General features: G+C 38.0%; 1 protein-coding gene across 2 annotated transcripts in view; it reads right to left on the bottom strand.

Moving 5' to 3' along the window:
• Positions 1-13,588, bottom strand: part of Sh3bgrl (SH3 domain binding glutamate rich protein like) — an 87,734-nt gene extending 74,146 nt beyond the window's left edge. Inside the window, exon 1 of one of the 2 annotated variants that reach the window (XM_050127570.1) lies at positions 13,365-13,588. In XM_050127570.1, coding sequence (XP_049983527.1) covers positions 13,365-13,409 — 45 coding nt within the window. In that variant the 5' untranslated portion in view covers positions 13,410-13,588. The remainder of the gene's footprint in view (positions 1-13,364) is intronic. The other variant, XM_050127571.1, reaches the window with a different exon arrangement.
• Between the last annotated feature and the right edge of the window lie 3,136 nt (positions 13,589-16,724).

Genomic DNA, 16,724 nt, shown 5'->3' with positions numbered 1-16,724 from the left:
CAAGTAAGGGCAGTGGAAATTGTCCAGCCATTCATACTTATGTAAGAGCTGTGACTTTCCTGCTTATTCTCTTACAAGAGCAACTTAAAACTGGCCACTAAAATTAAAATCACTCTCTTCATAGTCAATACACACTTTACAGGGAACTTAAACTAGTAAGGATAATGGTTCGTTGTTGTTATTACTTGAGAAAGGGTCTCATTGGACACCCATCTCTACAGCTTTGTCCCTAGCTGACATGTTCCTCACCTAGCGAGAGCCTTTCTTTTTATCACACCAGTGAAAAACTGGACAATACCTGTCTCTCCTTCTTTGTGGATTCTAGTTTTTAGTCCTTACAAGCAGGTCATTGCTTTCAGCATGCCACTGAAACTACTATGCCCAAAGTCACTAATAATTTCCTGCTTTTGAAGTCAATGGTATTTCATGAATTTTCACAATTCTTGTATGGCACTACCGAACAATGCCTAAGCTCCCTGAACACTGGCCTCTGTCCTAGCTTCCAGTCCAGACCTCTCTCCTCTTTCTTAATGAAACTCTCTTTTCTGTGCCTTTCACCACTTCTTGTGTGTACATTTTCAGCAAGGCTGTATCCTTATCTCATTTTGCAATCCCTTCCTCTTAGTTCCTTCCTTCACATAGTTTCAGAGAACACCCTGACAATGACTCCTGCGCTATTAACTTTCTAGCCGCCATCTTTGCCCCACTCCAGTCGTACGTTTCTGAACACCAACCACAAATTTCCAACTGGTAGCCTGCCACATTTGAATTGCAACATGCCGTCTGTTGATGCATCAACAAATCTGTAGAATCCTACTCCATTCTAATTATATTCTGGGTAGTAAGAAGTAGAAAAAGTAAATAAATTATTATTCAAGCCTCTGTTGCATTTTATAATAGTTCTCAAGTAGGGCCCTACAAACTACTTCTAACACTCAACAGACATCAATTCAAAGTTAAGAAATGAAAACACTTGACCTAGCCTCAAAATCTATTCTACTCTTCCTTCTGGGGTTTAAAATTGTTATTAAGACAGAAGGAATTCCTATAGCTTGAGAAAATTTTTAGAAAAACACATTTAAAGTTATCATATAGAATATCCCTATCCCAACTGCTGGAGAGATGGCTCAGGGGTTAAGAGCACTGGCTGTACTTTTTGGGGTCCTGAGTGCAATTCCCAGCAACCACATGGTGGCTCCCAACCATCTGTAAGGAGATTTAGTGCTCTCTTTTGGCTTGCAGGCATACATGCAGGCAAAACACTGTATACATAATAAATAAATAAATCTTTAAAAAAGAATATCCCAACTGTCTTTGTATCATATACTTTCACACAAATGACTCACACATACATGGCATTCATGGTTGTGCATATATTGTAATCTGAGCACTTTCAAAGATCATTGGTTCAAGGTCACCCTCAGCCTCAGTTACCTAGAAAAGCCAGCCTGGGGGCTGCAGGAAACTGTCATAAAACAAAAACAATGAAAAAGCTTAACATTCTTACTTCAAATATTTCAAAGAAATCTTGTGATGCCAAATGGTAGTCCTTGTGGATGAAGAGATGGCCCACTGGTTAAGAGTGCTTTTTGCTCTTACAGACGACCCATTTTGGTTTCCAGCACCCAGCAACTCACATCCATGTGTGACCTCCAGTTCCAGAGGCTCCACTGTCCTCTTCCGATCTCTGTGGGCACTGCGTGCACATGCTACACACAGGCATACATGCAGGTAAAACACACACATGCAGAAAATAAAAAGAAATAAAATGGTGATCCTTTTCTCAAGTGTAGGTCAGTAGCAGTACTTTCTCTACATGTTAAGAGATCATCTAAAAATTTTTACTCCTAATTATTTTCAGATCCATCCATGTTTGAAGAACCCAAGGAGGCCAATTTTGCTTATTTTTCATGGATCTCTTAGGTTGTGCTTTTACATGATATAGTATCTCATTTTTTCAATAGCTGCTCTTTAGATGTTTTCTCTGTACTGTAAAGTAACATAGCATGAACGATCATGCTTAAATTAATCTTAAAGCAAAACTCTTAAGACATCATGCCTAACCATGGGGAACATCTATCTCTGTAAGTTAATGAATTTCAAAAGTTATTATATATTGATGTATACTAAATCTACTTGAACATCTATGCATAAATTATTATTTAGACAAGCTTGTGATATTTTTGTTTTTCACAAAATGTAGACACACTGACTTTAAAGTAGATACATGCTATGTGGCTGGCAGGGTAGGCCTTTCTCGTGGAGACTCTGGCATTTGGGTAAGGCTAGGATCCCTTGGCATATGAAGTTTGGTGTTCACAGTTTTCTGGTTGTGTCAGATTAAATTCTCAATGTAATACACATCCTTCTCTTAAACTCCTCATATAGTATAAACATATAACAGTATAATATAATACATAATAGTAAATATAAACTCCCCATATAATATAAACATAATAGTATAATACAATATAAAACAGTAAAATATAAATATAAACAGTATTTGCAAAGCATACTAAATAAAATCCATTCTTCAATTTCAACTTCAAAATTAAATCAAATCCCTTATCTGCCCAGATAATAACTAGATATTTTATCAGTTTCATCATATTCTTTTCATACATGTCTTTCAACATCCTCTTAAAAATAATGACCCAGAAATTCAAATTCAGTGTTTGACCTTATTGTGGGTCTTGTCACACTGCTTACTTACTCCCTTAAAAATTAAGCAAGGATTGCTGGTGGGAGTGCAAGCTGGTACAGCCCCTTTGGATGTCAGTGTGGCGATTTCTCAGAAATTAGGAAACAACCTTCCTCAAGACCCAGTAACACCACTTTTTGGGTATATGTCCAAAGGATGCTCAATCGTGCCACAAGGACATATGCTCAACTATGTTCATAGCAGCATTGTTCATCATAGCCAGAACCTAGAAACAACCTAAATGCCCCTTGACCAAAGAATGGATAAGGAAAATGTAGTATATTTACACAATGGAGTACTACACAGCAGAAAAAAATAACGACAGCTTGAATTTTGTAGGAAAATGGATGGAGCTAGAAAACATCATTTTGAGTGAGGTAACCCAGACACAGAAAGACAAATATCAATATGTACTCACTCAAAAGTGGTTTTTAAACATAAATCAAAGAAAACCAGACCACAAATAACAATCCCAGAGAACCTAGGCAACAATAAGGACCCTAAGAGAAACATACATGAATCTAATCTACATGGGAATGTAGAAAAAGTCAAGATCTCCTGAGTAAATTAGGAGCATGGGGACTATGGGAGAGCATTGAAGGGGAGGGTAGAAGCAGGGAGGGGAGCAGAGAAAAATGTAGAGCTCAATAAAAATCAACAAAAAAAAAAGAAGAGTTGACAAAGAAAAAAAAACTTAGCAAGAGTTTGTCTTATGATGTGGTAAACTCACACCTGCAACAACTTTCCTCTTCCAGCCTTCAGAAACTTTGTTCCTTCGAACTCACTTAGAAATTTTAATTTTAATCTCTTTATTCTTCATTTTGAAGTAGAAACTCAAAAGTTTCATCTCAACTATCTGTCTTAAGAAATTCAAAATTCTTAGCTAACACCACAAGGCCACCTATATGTAAGTTTCTGCAATAATGAGATCAGTTTCAATAATTTTCTGTAATGATTCCTTCTAACGCTTATAGCAGCTTTCTTCCATAGCTCCCTTCATTTCACATTACCCATATTCAGGGTGTGAGGATAACAGTCAAAGAAACATGCAGTGGCCCACTCATGCCAAATAAACAATAATATAGCTCACCTCAAAATCCATTCTCAGACCAATTTGCTTCATCTTATTGTTGTATAGCTTATACAAGGTGATTTTATTATACTGACCTAAAGTACGCATTTTGTTTTCTACCTGATCAAGATCAGTCTTGAGAGATCATGGCTTTTTCTGCTCAGAAGAATTCTAAGTTCCCTTCCATATTACTGATATACTGATAAGAATGGCCAAGATCAAAAACACTGATGACAACTTATGCTGGAGAGGATGTGAGGTAAAGGGAACACTTCTGCGTTGCTGGTGGGAATGCAAACTGATACAGCCTTTTTGGATATCAGTGTGGTGATTTCTCAGAAAATTAGGAAACAACCTACCTCAAGAGCCAGCAATACCACTTTTGGGTATATACTCAAAGGATGCTCAATCATACCACAAGGGCATGTGCTCAACTATGTTCATAGGAGCATTGTTTGTCATAGCCAGAACATGGAAACAACCTAAATGCCCCTCAACCCAAGAATGGATAAGGAAAATTTGGTACATTCACACAATGGAGTACTACCCAGCAGAAAAACAGCATCTTGAATTTTGCAGGAAAATGGATAGATCTAGAAAACATCATTTTGAGTGAGGTAACCCAGACCCAGAAAGACAAATATCATATGTACTTACTCATAAGTGGCTTCTAGACATAAAGCAAAGAAAAACCAGCCTACAATTCACAATCCCAGAGAACCTAGACAACAATGCGGACTCCAATAAAGACATACAAAGGATCTAATCTACATGGGAAGTAGAAAAAGACAAGATCTCCTGAGTAAATTGGAAGCATGGGGACCATGGAAGAAGGTAGAAGGGGAGGGTAAAGGAACAGAGGGGAGCAAAGAAAAATATATAGCTCAATAAAAACTATTTTTAAAAAGCCAAAAAAATTAGAAAAGAAAAAAATCCTAAATTCCCTACTTGACATAATAGATACCCTTAGAATTAATTGTTCCTGATACTACTGTATGCCAATCACTTATGAGATATTTTCGTGATTATTCCAAGATCAGCAAAAGGAAATAGCATAGCGACATATTCAAAAACACAGTAATATTAAATATCAAATCTGTAGGGAGATTAGCATACAGGTTAACGCCAATGGTTTCAGATCAGACAAATCTAGGAGGTGGTTTCCTAGTTCTGTGGCCTTGTTAACTTTCTTAGCCTGCTTTTGCTTCTTAAGGTTGGGGGCCAGGCATCATGGTGCATGCTTTTAACCCTAGCATGTGAAAAACAGAGGCAGAGACCTCTGTAAATTCAAGGCCAGTTTCATCTTATAGTGAACACCAGGGCAATTAGGGCAAGACCGTGACCTCAAATAAAAATGGGGACACTAATGCCGGGCGATGGTGGCGCACGCCTTTAATCCCAGCACTCGGGAGGCAGAGGCAGGCGGATATCTGTGAGTTCGAGACCAGCCTAGTCAACAGAGCTAGTCCAGGTCAGGCTCCAAACCCACAGAGAAACCCTGTCTCAAAAAAAAAATGGGGGCACTAGACCCTGGCGTCAGACAGGACTGTCATCTCTGCAATAAGGGTGCTAAAGATAGAAAAAGGCAAATTATGGGCCCACACTAGGCCACATTGTGAAACTTTATCTCAAAAGAAGAGATTTGAATACTGATTTCACTTAGTTGTTAGAGAATTAAATGACAAACTTCATGTAAAGTTCTGTGTGAGGTATGTCTAAGTGCTCCATGACAGACAGCAAGACAGCTCTTAAAATTATTTTCGTGACTTTTTTTATAGAGTGCTAGGGATATATAGCCCAACTCCACCCATCTAGGACAGCGTTCCTCCACCGAGCAGGACCATGAGTCTCTTTACATAGTACTCTCAACTACAGCTGACTAATTACCTGCACTAGAAATTAAAACAACGTAGTTCATCACTTTTTAACAACAAGTAATTATCTACCCAAGTTTTCCTTCTAAATCAACTTTCAAATTTTATACCAGAGATAACGGTTTCCAAAACCATACGACTTGATTAACTCCATACGGTTACAATTTTAATAAGAAGAACTCTGCCACACTTGTGACGAAGCAGCTGCATGAACGGCAATGGTGAAATACACAGACCAACGTGTCTCATGCAATAGCTGTTACCTGAGATGAATACTGTCTGGCGCTTAAAAAGTGAAGTTTAATTAGTCTTGACTCATTGTTGGAAATCTCCCAAGCATAAATGTTTGGCTCCAACCCAACTCTGCGATAGATTTTTATTTCCAGAAGAGCTAAACCAAAGAATATAATTCAAAGACGAGAATCCAAAGCCAGAGTTTATAAATCATAACAGTACTGCTTTCGAATATAGTCACAGACTCATAAAAACCTACATCTCTTTTTTTCCATGCTAGTTTATATTCATAAAATACATGTTTTTGTGGTTGTTCCTATGTTTGGGGGTTGGGTGGGTATGTTTTGTTTCCTTCATTTTTTTTATCCTTTTTTTCTTTTTTGACACAGGGTCTGAACATGGAGCCTAGTCTGGCCTCGCACTTACTATTCTTGTACATCAGACTTCCAGAGTTGCTAGGATTATCAGTTTGCACAGCCATGCTAAGCAAAAGGGATAGTTTTAAAAATGAGAATCAAAGTCCTAGAAGTTCAATATGCAGCACAAGCCCCTACAAAAAGGGGTAAAGACTGCTTAAACTACAGCCCTGGTGGAGCCTCTGTGTGTATGCACGCATGCGTATAACGTTGTAAAAGAAAATCCAAGTGCTGGCCTCTCTCTTAGTTGCCTGTCTCCCTCCCATCTCATTCTCAAGCAAGGGTCATAGATGAGAACACATTTACCTAGTAAGAGGATCTCCCGAGTATTTTTCTATTGTATGTGAACATGTGCATGTGTATGATATGTATGTATGAATGCAGGTACCTCACAGTGAGTGTTAGAAGGGCAACTTTCAGAAGTTGGGTGTCGCCTTCCATCTCTCTGGGAATTGTACAAATCAAAGTCAGGTCATCAACATAGACAGCATTACAACTTTGACCCACTGAGATATCCCACTCTCCCTACTTAAATGGTTACTTGTTTTTTGAGACCGGATTTCTCTGAATAGCCCTGTAGGCCAAGCTGGACTTGAAATTAATTGTATTTCTAATCATAAATCAAAATTTCTATGTACTATCTATACATGGAGGCTATGTAAATAACAATTCTGGGGGTTCTGAAGGCAACATCCTGTATTCGTTGTAATCACAGCTCTGCCATTTCTAGCTCTTTGGTCTTGATCAATATATAGCTAATATCTTTCTTGAATCTCAGTGAAAGTCACATAAACCAGTCTAATAATAACACCTCACAGTTACTTAAGAGTTAAATTAAATGCAAGAATGTATGAAAAGCAGTAGGCACAGTGCCTGGCGTGCACAACGCAGAAAGAACCCATGCCAGTTTTTACCACTCCTGCAGCCAAATCTTGAACAGCCATGCTAACAAAAAGGTAGCACAAGGAAAACAAAACTCCAACGGTGCTAAACACTTTAAATCTACAGCGTCTGAATTTGCTGTGGTATTTTTAACCTTTTATTTGAATTTTTTATTTCGCTCTACAAGTCTACAATCTTTCAAAAAAAAAAACATATATCAAAAGGTAAAGCATCAGGCTAGAAAACAATTCCTTTGTTTTCAACTTTTCTGGCCCGGTCAAGTGTTAAATGTCACCTTTGTCTCCCATGCTAACAAAAGCAGTCGCCATAAAAGAGTTGCCCTTTCTGTTTCAAAGTATGTTTGTTTCATCTTGGTCTAGATTGAGGGAAGTAATTAAGTTGTAATTTTCAAAGGTCTCTAGGTATGTCGCTCGCGACAAACAGTCACTTACAGATCCCCTCTAATCTATTTAATTTTGCCAATAAAACACAATATGATATTAATCCTTGGTAATTCCGTTAAGACAAAATGTATTCCATAAAGACACAGAGTTGTCAGGAGCTGCGGCTGCCTGAACAAGTTCAAACCAATCAATATTCTAACATGGATGGCAGAGGAGCTCATGTGCCCCTCCTCCCACCTGAGTCGCTCCTGACAGTTGGCTGCTGGCAGAGAATTTCCTTTAAAGGCATGGTGCCCAGTAGGCTTAACAGAGTCCAGTGGACGGTCCACACCCATTTACACAAGAGCAATGCAAGCTGCACTTGATAGGCAATATAAAAAGGACGACAAGAAGTTGGGAGGAGTTAGGCATGAGAACTAGAAGGAGCTGAGTGGGAGGAAACGAATATGATCAAAATACATTGCATGCATATATGAACTTCTCGAAGGATAAATATAAATTTTAAAGATACATAGTTTATTGGGCAATACATGTTTTAGAAAAAAGACACTTGAGAATAGCCACAAAGAAGTAGAACATTCAGCCTGACCATGTCTAGTCTTTAACACAGGCCATTTTAAGAGAAGGGTTGATCTTAAGGTTATTATTCTTCCTCAACAGAATGAATCTTTATGCTAAAGATAAATTCCCATTATTGTTTTCATCTACAAACTTATGAGTCTTACTTAACTTTCATAACACATTGTGCCATAGACTATTAGACTTTCAAACATTTTCAACTGCACAAGAGCCACCCCCATTGAGATATGTTTCCTGTCTAAGGCCACACAACCCTGAACACGTCCAATTTCATCTGATCTCGGAAGCTAAGCAGGATGGGGCCTGGTTAGTACTTGGATGGGAAATATGTTTGCTAAGCTATTTTAATTTGGACCAAGTTATTCCAACGGCTTTACTATGGTTTTAGAGAAATTAGCTTTCAAGTATTAGGTACCAAATTGAAGGTACTGATCTTCATTCAGTCTTTGAATTTGACACTTGAAAGTCATCCTTCTTCGTTGCTTGGGGTTTCCAAAAAGCATGCCTATTCATTTGATGGGTTTTGATTTTGACCTTCTAATTAGTTTATGAATTGTTTTAAATAAACACCACTTCAACAAAGCTTGACAGCTATGGCATGCACCAAAACATATTTCAAGTCAGTGCTCAATTTATATATACAAAGATAAAACAGCAAAAAAAAAATCTGTGACCTAAGATAAAGATTACTTAAGAACCACATGACAAAGAACAGTGGCTTGCTGCTCTACATGCCTATTACAAGTGAAGAAAATACTATGACTGTGATTTGGTAACCAAGAGTGCTCGGTCTATTCACGTCCCTTTATTACTTTATTACTTGAGAGTTAGCACCGCCATAGAATCTACTCTAAAACTAGCTCCATTTCAGTAGTTATAAGAGAAACGAGAGAGAGAGAGAGAGAGAGAGAGAGAGAGAGAGAGAGAGAGAGAGAGAGAGAGAAATTATTGCATACGCTATCCCCTAAATGAGATCCTCAGCAACCACCTAGATACCATAACCATCAAGTGTCTGTGCCAACACACACAGAATGCATAGAGGACATAAAATGGAACTCAAATAAGAATCTTGGAGAAAGAGTTAAGTGGAAAATTCTCCTAAGTCAACAAAACCTTGTCTCATTATTCTAACAATTCCAACCAAAGGTCAGTGTTGGTTTTAGTTAAAAGCTACTGCAACTTTAGACATGGAGGTTAATATTTCATTTTCTTCTAGATATGTAGTATACATATGCTGCTACATGACATCATACCAATAACAGGCATAAACAATTCTAAACGAAGGAGGGGGTAGAAAGCCAGATGTTGTGGCACAAACCCACAGTAGTCCTGGCACTTGGGCGGCTGAGGTAGGAGGATCATGATTTTGAATCTCACCTGGCCTAGGTGATGAGTCTCTGTCTCAAAACTAATATTAAGAACAGATGTTAAGTTCAACTAGGAAGTGACAAGAAATAAAACGTGAACATGCAGAATTCACTTGCTGTTGACAACTGGAAGCTACATTCTTGCTAGATGCCTCCACCAAGAGAAATAAAATGAAGGCCTGAATTTGTCTGTAAGAGCTTCACATAAAAAATATTAGGATTCCCAAAATGTGCCTATGTCTTCTCCACTTTCGTAGCCTTGAGTGAAGAAGCCACATACCCCACTTACTTACATTCATTATAATCTTGCATCTTTTTTAAAAAAAAAAAAAACCTAAAATAATATGAAGAGAGTGTCTTTGAGGAGCCCTTCTTTATGTGAGTGGGGTGCTGGTTATTTATTGGAGAAAGGAAATTTCTTTTATGATAGCAAAACTTTCCTTTAACATAGCAAAAACATTGTCATTGAAACAAATTATTTAGAAATTTGAAGGCAGATGTTCTGATGGAATCTAAAAATATTGAAAAGATACATTTCTGTGAGTTATTATGTGACTGATGAGTGTTTGAAGTTTCTTGGCTTTGGCTTAGTGATCTGTATTGAATGTTTTGCCTGCATATGCACATACTATATGCCTCCTGATGCTCATGGAGACTAGAAGAGGGTGTTGGATGTCATGGAATTGGAGTTACAGATGTTTTTGAACCAAAATGTGGATGCTTCTCAAGGTTAGAAATAAAATCAAATGTGTTAGACTTTGCAGTGGATTCTTTGGCTGGTTTGTTTGTTTTCAGAACAGGGTTTCTCTGTGTAGCCCTAGCTGTCCTAGAACTCACTGGGTAGGTCAGGCTGGCCTTGAGCTCAGCAATCAGTCTTCCTTTCTCTCCCAAGTGCTGGAATTAAAGACATATGCCAGCACTACCCGGCTGCAGTGGATTCTTGGTAGTAACTACAGTAAGGACAGCGATAGGAATGCTTACGTTGTTTTAGGCACTACCTTACATTTTCTTGATAATAATCTCATGATTATGTTTCTTTCAGGAAAGGAAATGCAGACATGGAGAGGTTAAACAACTTCCCTAGTGTCACATAGCTACTAAAGCCATAGAGCTTTAAAGCAGTGAAAGCTGCTTAAATTTAAGCTTGTGTGTAACCATAAAGAAATGCATGCTGACAATGATAGAACGCAGTTAGTAGGCATGAGGACAAAAATTTGAACATGACCTTAGATGTTAGGAGAATGAATAAGTCCTGCAGGTTGAGAAGAAGTGCCTGGGCATGCCCATATGTGGGAATAGCAAAATGGGGAGCCAGTGGAGGGGAGGGATGCTGTATCTGTAAGTGAATGTAAAAGAATCCACATTTGATTTTATTTCTAACCTTGAGAAGCAAGTGCTACTCCTGTGTATTGGAACAGAGACAAGGAAACATTTTTTAAGTTGTTTTTTCAGCTAGGATGAGAAATACAGGAAGTTTTGGGCTATAACAGTGTTTATTATTGCTGCTCTAGATTAGTAGCAGAACAATTAGCCACATAATATTGCTGATTTTTATAGTATTCAGGAAAAATATGAAAACAGCTTTGGGGCTGGAGAGAACAAGTGTTGCTCTTGCAGAGGACTTGGGTTCAGTTCCCAGCATCCACATTTTGGTTCAAAAACATCTGTAACTCCAATTCCATGACATCCAACACCCTCTTCTAGTCTCCATGAGCATCAGGAGGCATATAGTATGTGCATATGCAGGCAAAACATTCAATACAGATCACTAAGCCAAAGCCAAGAAACTTCAAACACTCATCAGTCACATAATAACTCACAGAAATGTATCTTTTCAATATTTTTAGATTCCATCAGAACATCTGCCTTCAAATTTCTAAATAATTTGTTTCAATGACAATGTTTTTGCTATGTTAAAGGAAAGTTTTGCTATCATAAAAGAAATTTCCTTTCTCCGATAAATAACCAGCACCCCACTCACATAAAGAAGGTCTCCTCAAAGACACTCTCTTCATACTATTTTAGGTTTTTTAAAAAAAATGCAAGATTATAATGAAGAAATCATTTATTTTGGCACCGTGAAATAGAAAATGGGCATTTTCATAAAAATGGAAATTGTGAAAGAATGGACAAGTCCTTAAAATCCATGAAAAAAAAATAGAAACTAAACACAAATAGCATGAATATCCATCATGTAAATAATGTAATAAAAGTCTTAATCTCTTCTTGGACACTTAGAAATTGAAGTCTTAAGAAAGAAAGAGGATATAACTCTAGTAGTTGATGAGATTCTTAAAGCAGCTTCTCCTTGCGTTTACTTCTGGAAGACAAATGGAAGAGAAATAAAGCAAAGAACAAACAGCAGTGTTGAAACTGCAAGCCACCACATTAAAAAAAAAAAAACCTACATGCTTGAGAGGTTCAACCTAATAAGGATTAACCAAAGGCATTAAAGTGGTTCTTGAAAATGCAGTTATTGTAGTAGATTAATATTTAGTCACGCATGCTTTACTTTGAAATATCAGAATGTTATCTATGGAGGCCAAGAGGCTTCTAAAATGGGGTCTCAAGGAAATAACAAACACTTCTATTTTTTCAAACAAAATGTTCAATAACTCTCGGGGTAAGTTTTCTTACATGCTAACATACAGTCTATGCGTACCCACACATATTGGCAAAAGACAAAGTTCAAGGTTCAAGGTTCTGCTGATTTCATGTAACCGTCAGTTCTATTCCAAATCCCCTTAAATGTAAAGATAAACAACGCAACAACCTGGGATCTCCACCACTCAAGCTAGAGAAGGTTTCTACATTCCAATTCCAGAGCCCACACATCTGCTCTGGCCACTGCTGGCCCTTTTTTTTTCTTCCTGGGATTGCAAGAACAGAACAGAGGCTCTTTCATTTGCCAGGAGTATGTATTCAGCTTTCACCTCAGTTTACCCAATCCTCCTCAGATATGCTAAAAACTAGTATTCTAAGTTAACAGTTGGCAGATGAATCGAGGAAGAAAATCATATCCTAGGAAGAGGCAGCAACTCAGTTGCCACGTGTTCTTTACCCAGTCTCTTCAAGTAGTGGTTTTTAAAAATTTTTTGAAGGAAAAGAAAATGTCAAAATAAGAGCCAATATGGGCGACATGTCTTACACTACATTAAATAAAAACACCCACACCAAAAGAAAGAAAGAAAGAAAGAAAGAAAGAAGAAGAAGAAGAAGAAGAAGAAGAAGAAGAAGAAGAAGAAACCATTTATATCACTGTTCCTGACTTTGTTTTCTTTTTTTCTTTTAGTGTTATATGCCCTGTCTACATGCTCTCAAAATAATGTCATTACAGTGATTTCACAATAATCTGAGTGCCTCAGGAGTCTTCCAGTCCCTTCCCATCAGTGTCTCTATCCTTTACAGAAACAGCACTTCCCCTGAACTCGGTACTTAGGGCATATTTGTTAAATGCCTCACTCTTGAAAGCCTGAAAGGCACTGTTTTTTTTTATTTCACTTGACTTCATCTAACCTTGAAATCCATAAAGCAGTTATCTCCTCCCATCTACCTAAACTCAGTAGTTTTCTTCCTTTCTTTTTTTCTTTATTTTCCTTTTAGAAACGAAATATGGTACTAATGTCTCAAGGCGAACAAAGCTAACTCCACGAAAAAAAAAAATGAAATCGACGCAACAAAGGAAGAAAGGAAAGACGAGGGGGAGGGTGTAGTAGGCGATGCTTGCGTCTTCGAAGGAGAAGCTTCCAGTGTAACTTCTGCAATTTAACGGTTCTGGGGCAGAGGAGGACTAGTGTGTTGGAAAACAACAAAGGTGGGCTCCCACTCTCCTTACCGCTGTAGAGCCAGAAGAAGATGCAATATATACACGGATCACCATCCTGGAAACAAGAGCTTGAGGTCGGTCGCTGGAGTCTTGAAGAGGGTTGAGAAACAGCTGCAGCAACGACTGGAAAAGCAAGGGGCCAAACAGAGGTTGGAAGAGGAGGGTGGGGGTAGGTCGAAGGGGAACTGGCCAGAGCCCCGCCTCCACCAGTGGCTGCTTTCAATGAGCTTCCAGCACTGCAGTCCCAGCCCCAAACCCCGGAAGGCTCAGACTCATTTGCATCATTTCTAAATTGTTTTTTTAAAACACAGGATCTCGAACAGCACCGCGAGATCTGTTGAAACAATTCTTTTTGACTATTCCCTCTCCTGGAAGGGGGCGAGGGGGGGAAGAAAAATAAGGGGGAGGGGGCAAAGGATCCCTGAATTGCACTCAGTTAGAATAAAGGACCTTTTCCCTTGGCCACCAGAAGTTTTGCGTGTTACTTCCTGCTGAGAAATGTATGCAAATAAAACAGCTGAAAGCTAGCTTTGTGTTGCATCGGACACTAGTTTAAATTTTTTTAAACCCACATTATCAAATCTTTGTGTATTTTAAGACGCCTAAATGAAGTAAGTGATTTTTTTTTTAACCTTAGTCGCAGGAATTCAGTGTGTTCTGAAAGGCTGCGCGACGTGGAGGAGGGCTGGAGAGAAGTTTCAAGTTTCCCTAAACCGGAAATGGCAGAATAGGGTTTCTTTTTGTTTGAAGTTTTGTTAAAATAGGAAGCAGTTCTTTAGTGGGAATTTGCAGGAGATATAACCAACAACTCTAGGATGAAGGAGGAAATTGCAGAGAAAAAAAAATCATCTGAAAATACTTTGAAAGAACTTTCTTCCCTTGGTGTCTCACACCTGTAATCTCTGCACTTGGAGGGTGCGACGATTGCCAGGAATTAGAAACTAGACTATGCTACCAAAACAAAACCAAACAAACTTTCTAGAAAGTATCAGGTACAGTAAATTAGAGTAATCTAGCTACCATCCTCAATATCGACATAGCAGCTACTACTTATTTTATTTCTCAGATCGCATGACAAGGAAAATTTTCATAACTATAAATCAAAATCATAACCATGATTTTGGAAAAATCTATATAGTTTCATTTAAATCATCATTAAACAGCTTCTCTCCTTTTTGAAGCTCTTTATTAATTTGGGGGGCACTTAAAATAATGGGGAAAGTAACAGAAAGTATAAACTATTTCTATTTGGTCCAAAACTATTGAATATGATTAATTATTCCCATAAAACTGGATAGTGGCATTATCAGAGAATCTGGTAGGACTTATCTATGCCTTAGAGACACAAAGACCCAAGGTTGGATCTCTGGTACTACAGACACAGACATGCACACAGAGAAAGACACCTACAGACACACACGCACTCTCTCTCTCTCTCTCTCTCTCTCTCTCTCTCTCTCTCTCACACACACACACACACACACACACGGACACCCTTGTTAATAGATGATATATTTGTCTTAGTGAAAATGAACCAATAAATTGTTTTATAAATAAAATCTGCTGATTACTAATGATAACACTTCTGGTAAATTTTTAAGAAAGACTGTTTCCATTATTTCATTTTTTTCCCTATACAAATTTTTATTGATTTTTATTGAGCTCTACATTTTCTCTGCTCCCCTCTCTGCCACTCCCCTCCCCTTCAACCCTTTCCCAAGGTCCCCATGCTCCCTATTTACTCAGGAGATCTTGTCTTTTTTTACTTCCCATGTAGATTAGATCTATGTATGTCTCTCTTAGGGTCTTCATTGTTGTCTAGGTTCTCTGGGATTGTGCTTTGTGGGCTGGTTTTCTTTGATTTATGTTTTAAAAAAAACCACTTATGAGTGAGTAAATATGACAATTGTTTTTCTGTGTCTGGGTTACCTCACTCAAAATGATGTTTTCTCGATCTATCCATTTTCCTACAAAATTCAGGATGTCGTTATTTTTTTCTCCTGTGTAGTACTACGTTGTGTAAATGTATTACATTTACCTTATCTATTCCTCAGTCGAGGGGCATTTAGGTTGTTTCCATGTTCTGGCTATGACAAACAATGCTGCTATGAACATAGTTGAGCACATATCCTTCTGGTACAATTGAGACATATACCCAAGCGTGGTATTACTGGGTCTTGATGAAGGTTGTTTCCTAATTTTCTGAGAAATCATCACACTGACGTCCAAAGAGGCTGTACTAGCTTGCATCCCCACCAGCAATGAAGAAGTGTTCCCTTTACCCCAAAACCTCTCCAGCATAAATTGTCATCAGTGGTTTTGATCTTGGCAATTTTTACAGGTGAAAGATGGAATCTCAGAGTTGTTTTGATTTATATTTCTCTGATGACTAAGAATGTTGAACATTTTCTTAAGTGTCTTTCAGCCATTATAGATTCCTCTGGTGAGAGTTCTCTGTTTAGGTCTGTATTCCATCTTTTTAATTGGATTATTTTTTTTTTGATGACCAATTTCTTAGGTTCTTTGTATATTTTGGAGATCAGACCTCTGTCTGATGTGGGGTTAGTGAAGAACTTTTTCCATTCTATAGGCTGTCATTTGTCTTGTTGACCATGTCCTTTGCTTTACAGAAGCTTCTCAGTTTCAGGAGGTACCATTTATTAATTGTTTCTCTCAGTGTCTGTGCTGCTGGGGTTATATTTAGGAAGTGTTCTCCTGTGCCAATGCGTTCAAGTGTCCTTCCCACTTTCTCTTCTATAAGGTTCAATGTGGCTGGCTTTATATCGAGGTCTTTGATCCGTTTGGACTTGAGTTTTGTGCATGGTGACAGATATGGATCTATTTTCATACTTCTACATGTTGATATCCAGTTATGCCAGCACCATTTGTTATATATTCTTTCTTTTTCCCATTTCATATTTTTTGCTTCTTTGTCAAAAATCAGGTGTTTCAAGGTGTGTGGATTGATATCTTGATTTTCGATTTGGTCCATTGGTCCTCCTGTTGTTTTTATGCCAATACCTGGCTGTTTTCAGTACTGTAGCTCTGTAATAGAGCTTGAAATCTGGGATTGTGATGCCTCCAGAAGTTCTTTTATTGTACAGGATTGTTTTGGCTATCCTGGGTTTTTTGCTTTTTTTATATAAAGTTGAGAACCATTCTTTAGAGGTCTGTGAAGAATTTTGCTAGAATTTTGATGGGCATTGCATTGAATCTTTAGATTGCTTTTGGTAAGACTGCCATTTTTTCTATGTTAATTCTACCTACCCAAGAGCATAGGAGATCTTTCCACTTTATGGTGTCTTCTTCTTCAATTTCTTTCTTCAAAGATTTAAAGTTCTTGTCATATAAGTCTTTCACTTGTTTTGT

This window comes from Alexandromys fortis, unplaced genomic scaffold, assembly GCF_014885135.2.
Source record: "Alexandromys fortis isolate MF-2015 unplaced genomic scaffold, M_Fortis_MF-2015_v1.1 scaffold_188, whole genome shotgun sequence".
Lineage (NCBI taxonomy): Eukaryota > Metazoa > Chordata > Mammalia > Rodentia > Cricetidae > Alexandromys > Alexandromys fortis.
Note: the sequence above shows the minus strand (reverse complement) of the source record. Positions and strands in the feature narration are given on the sequence as shown.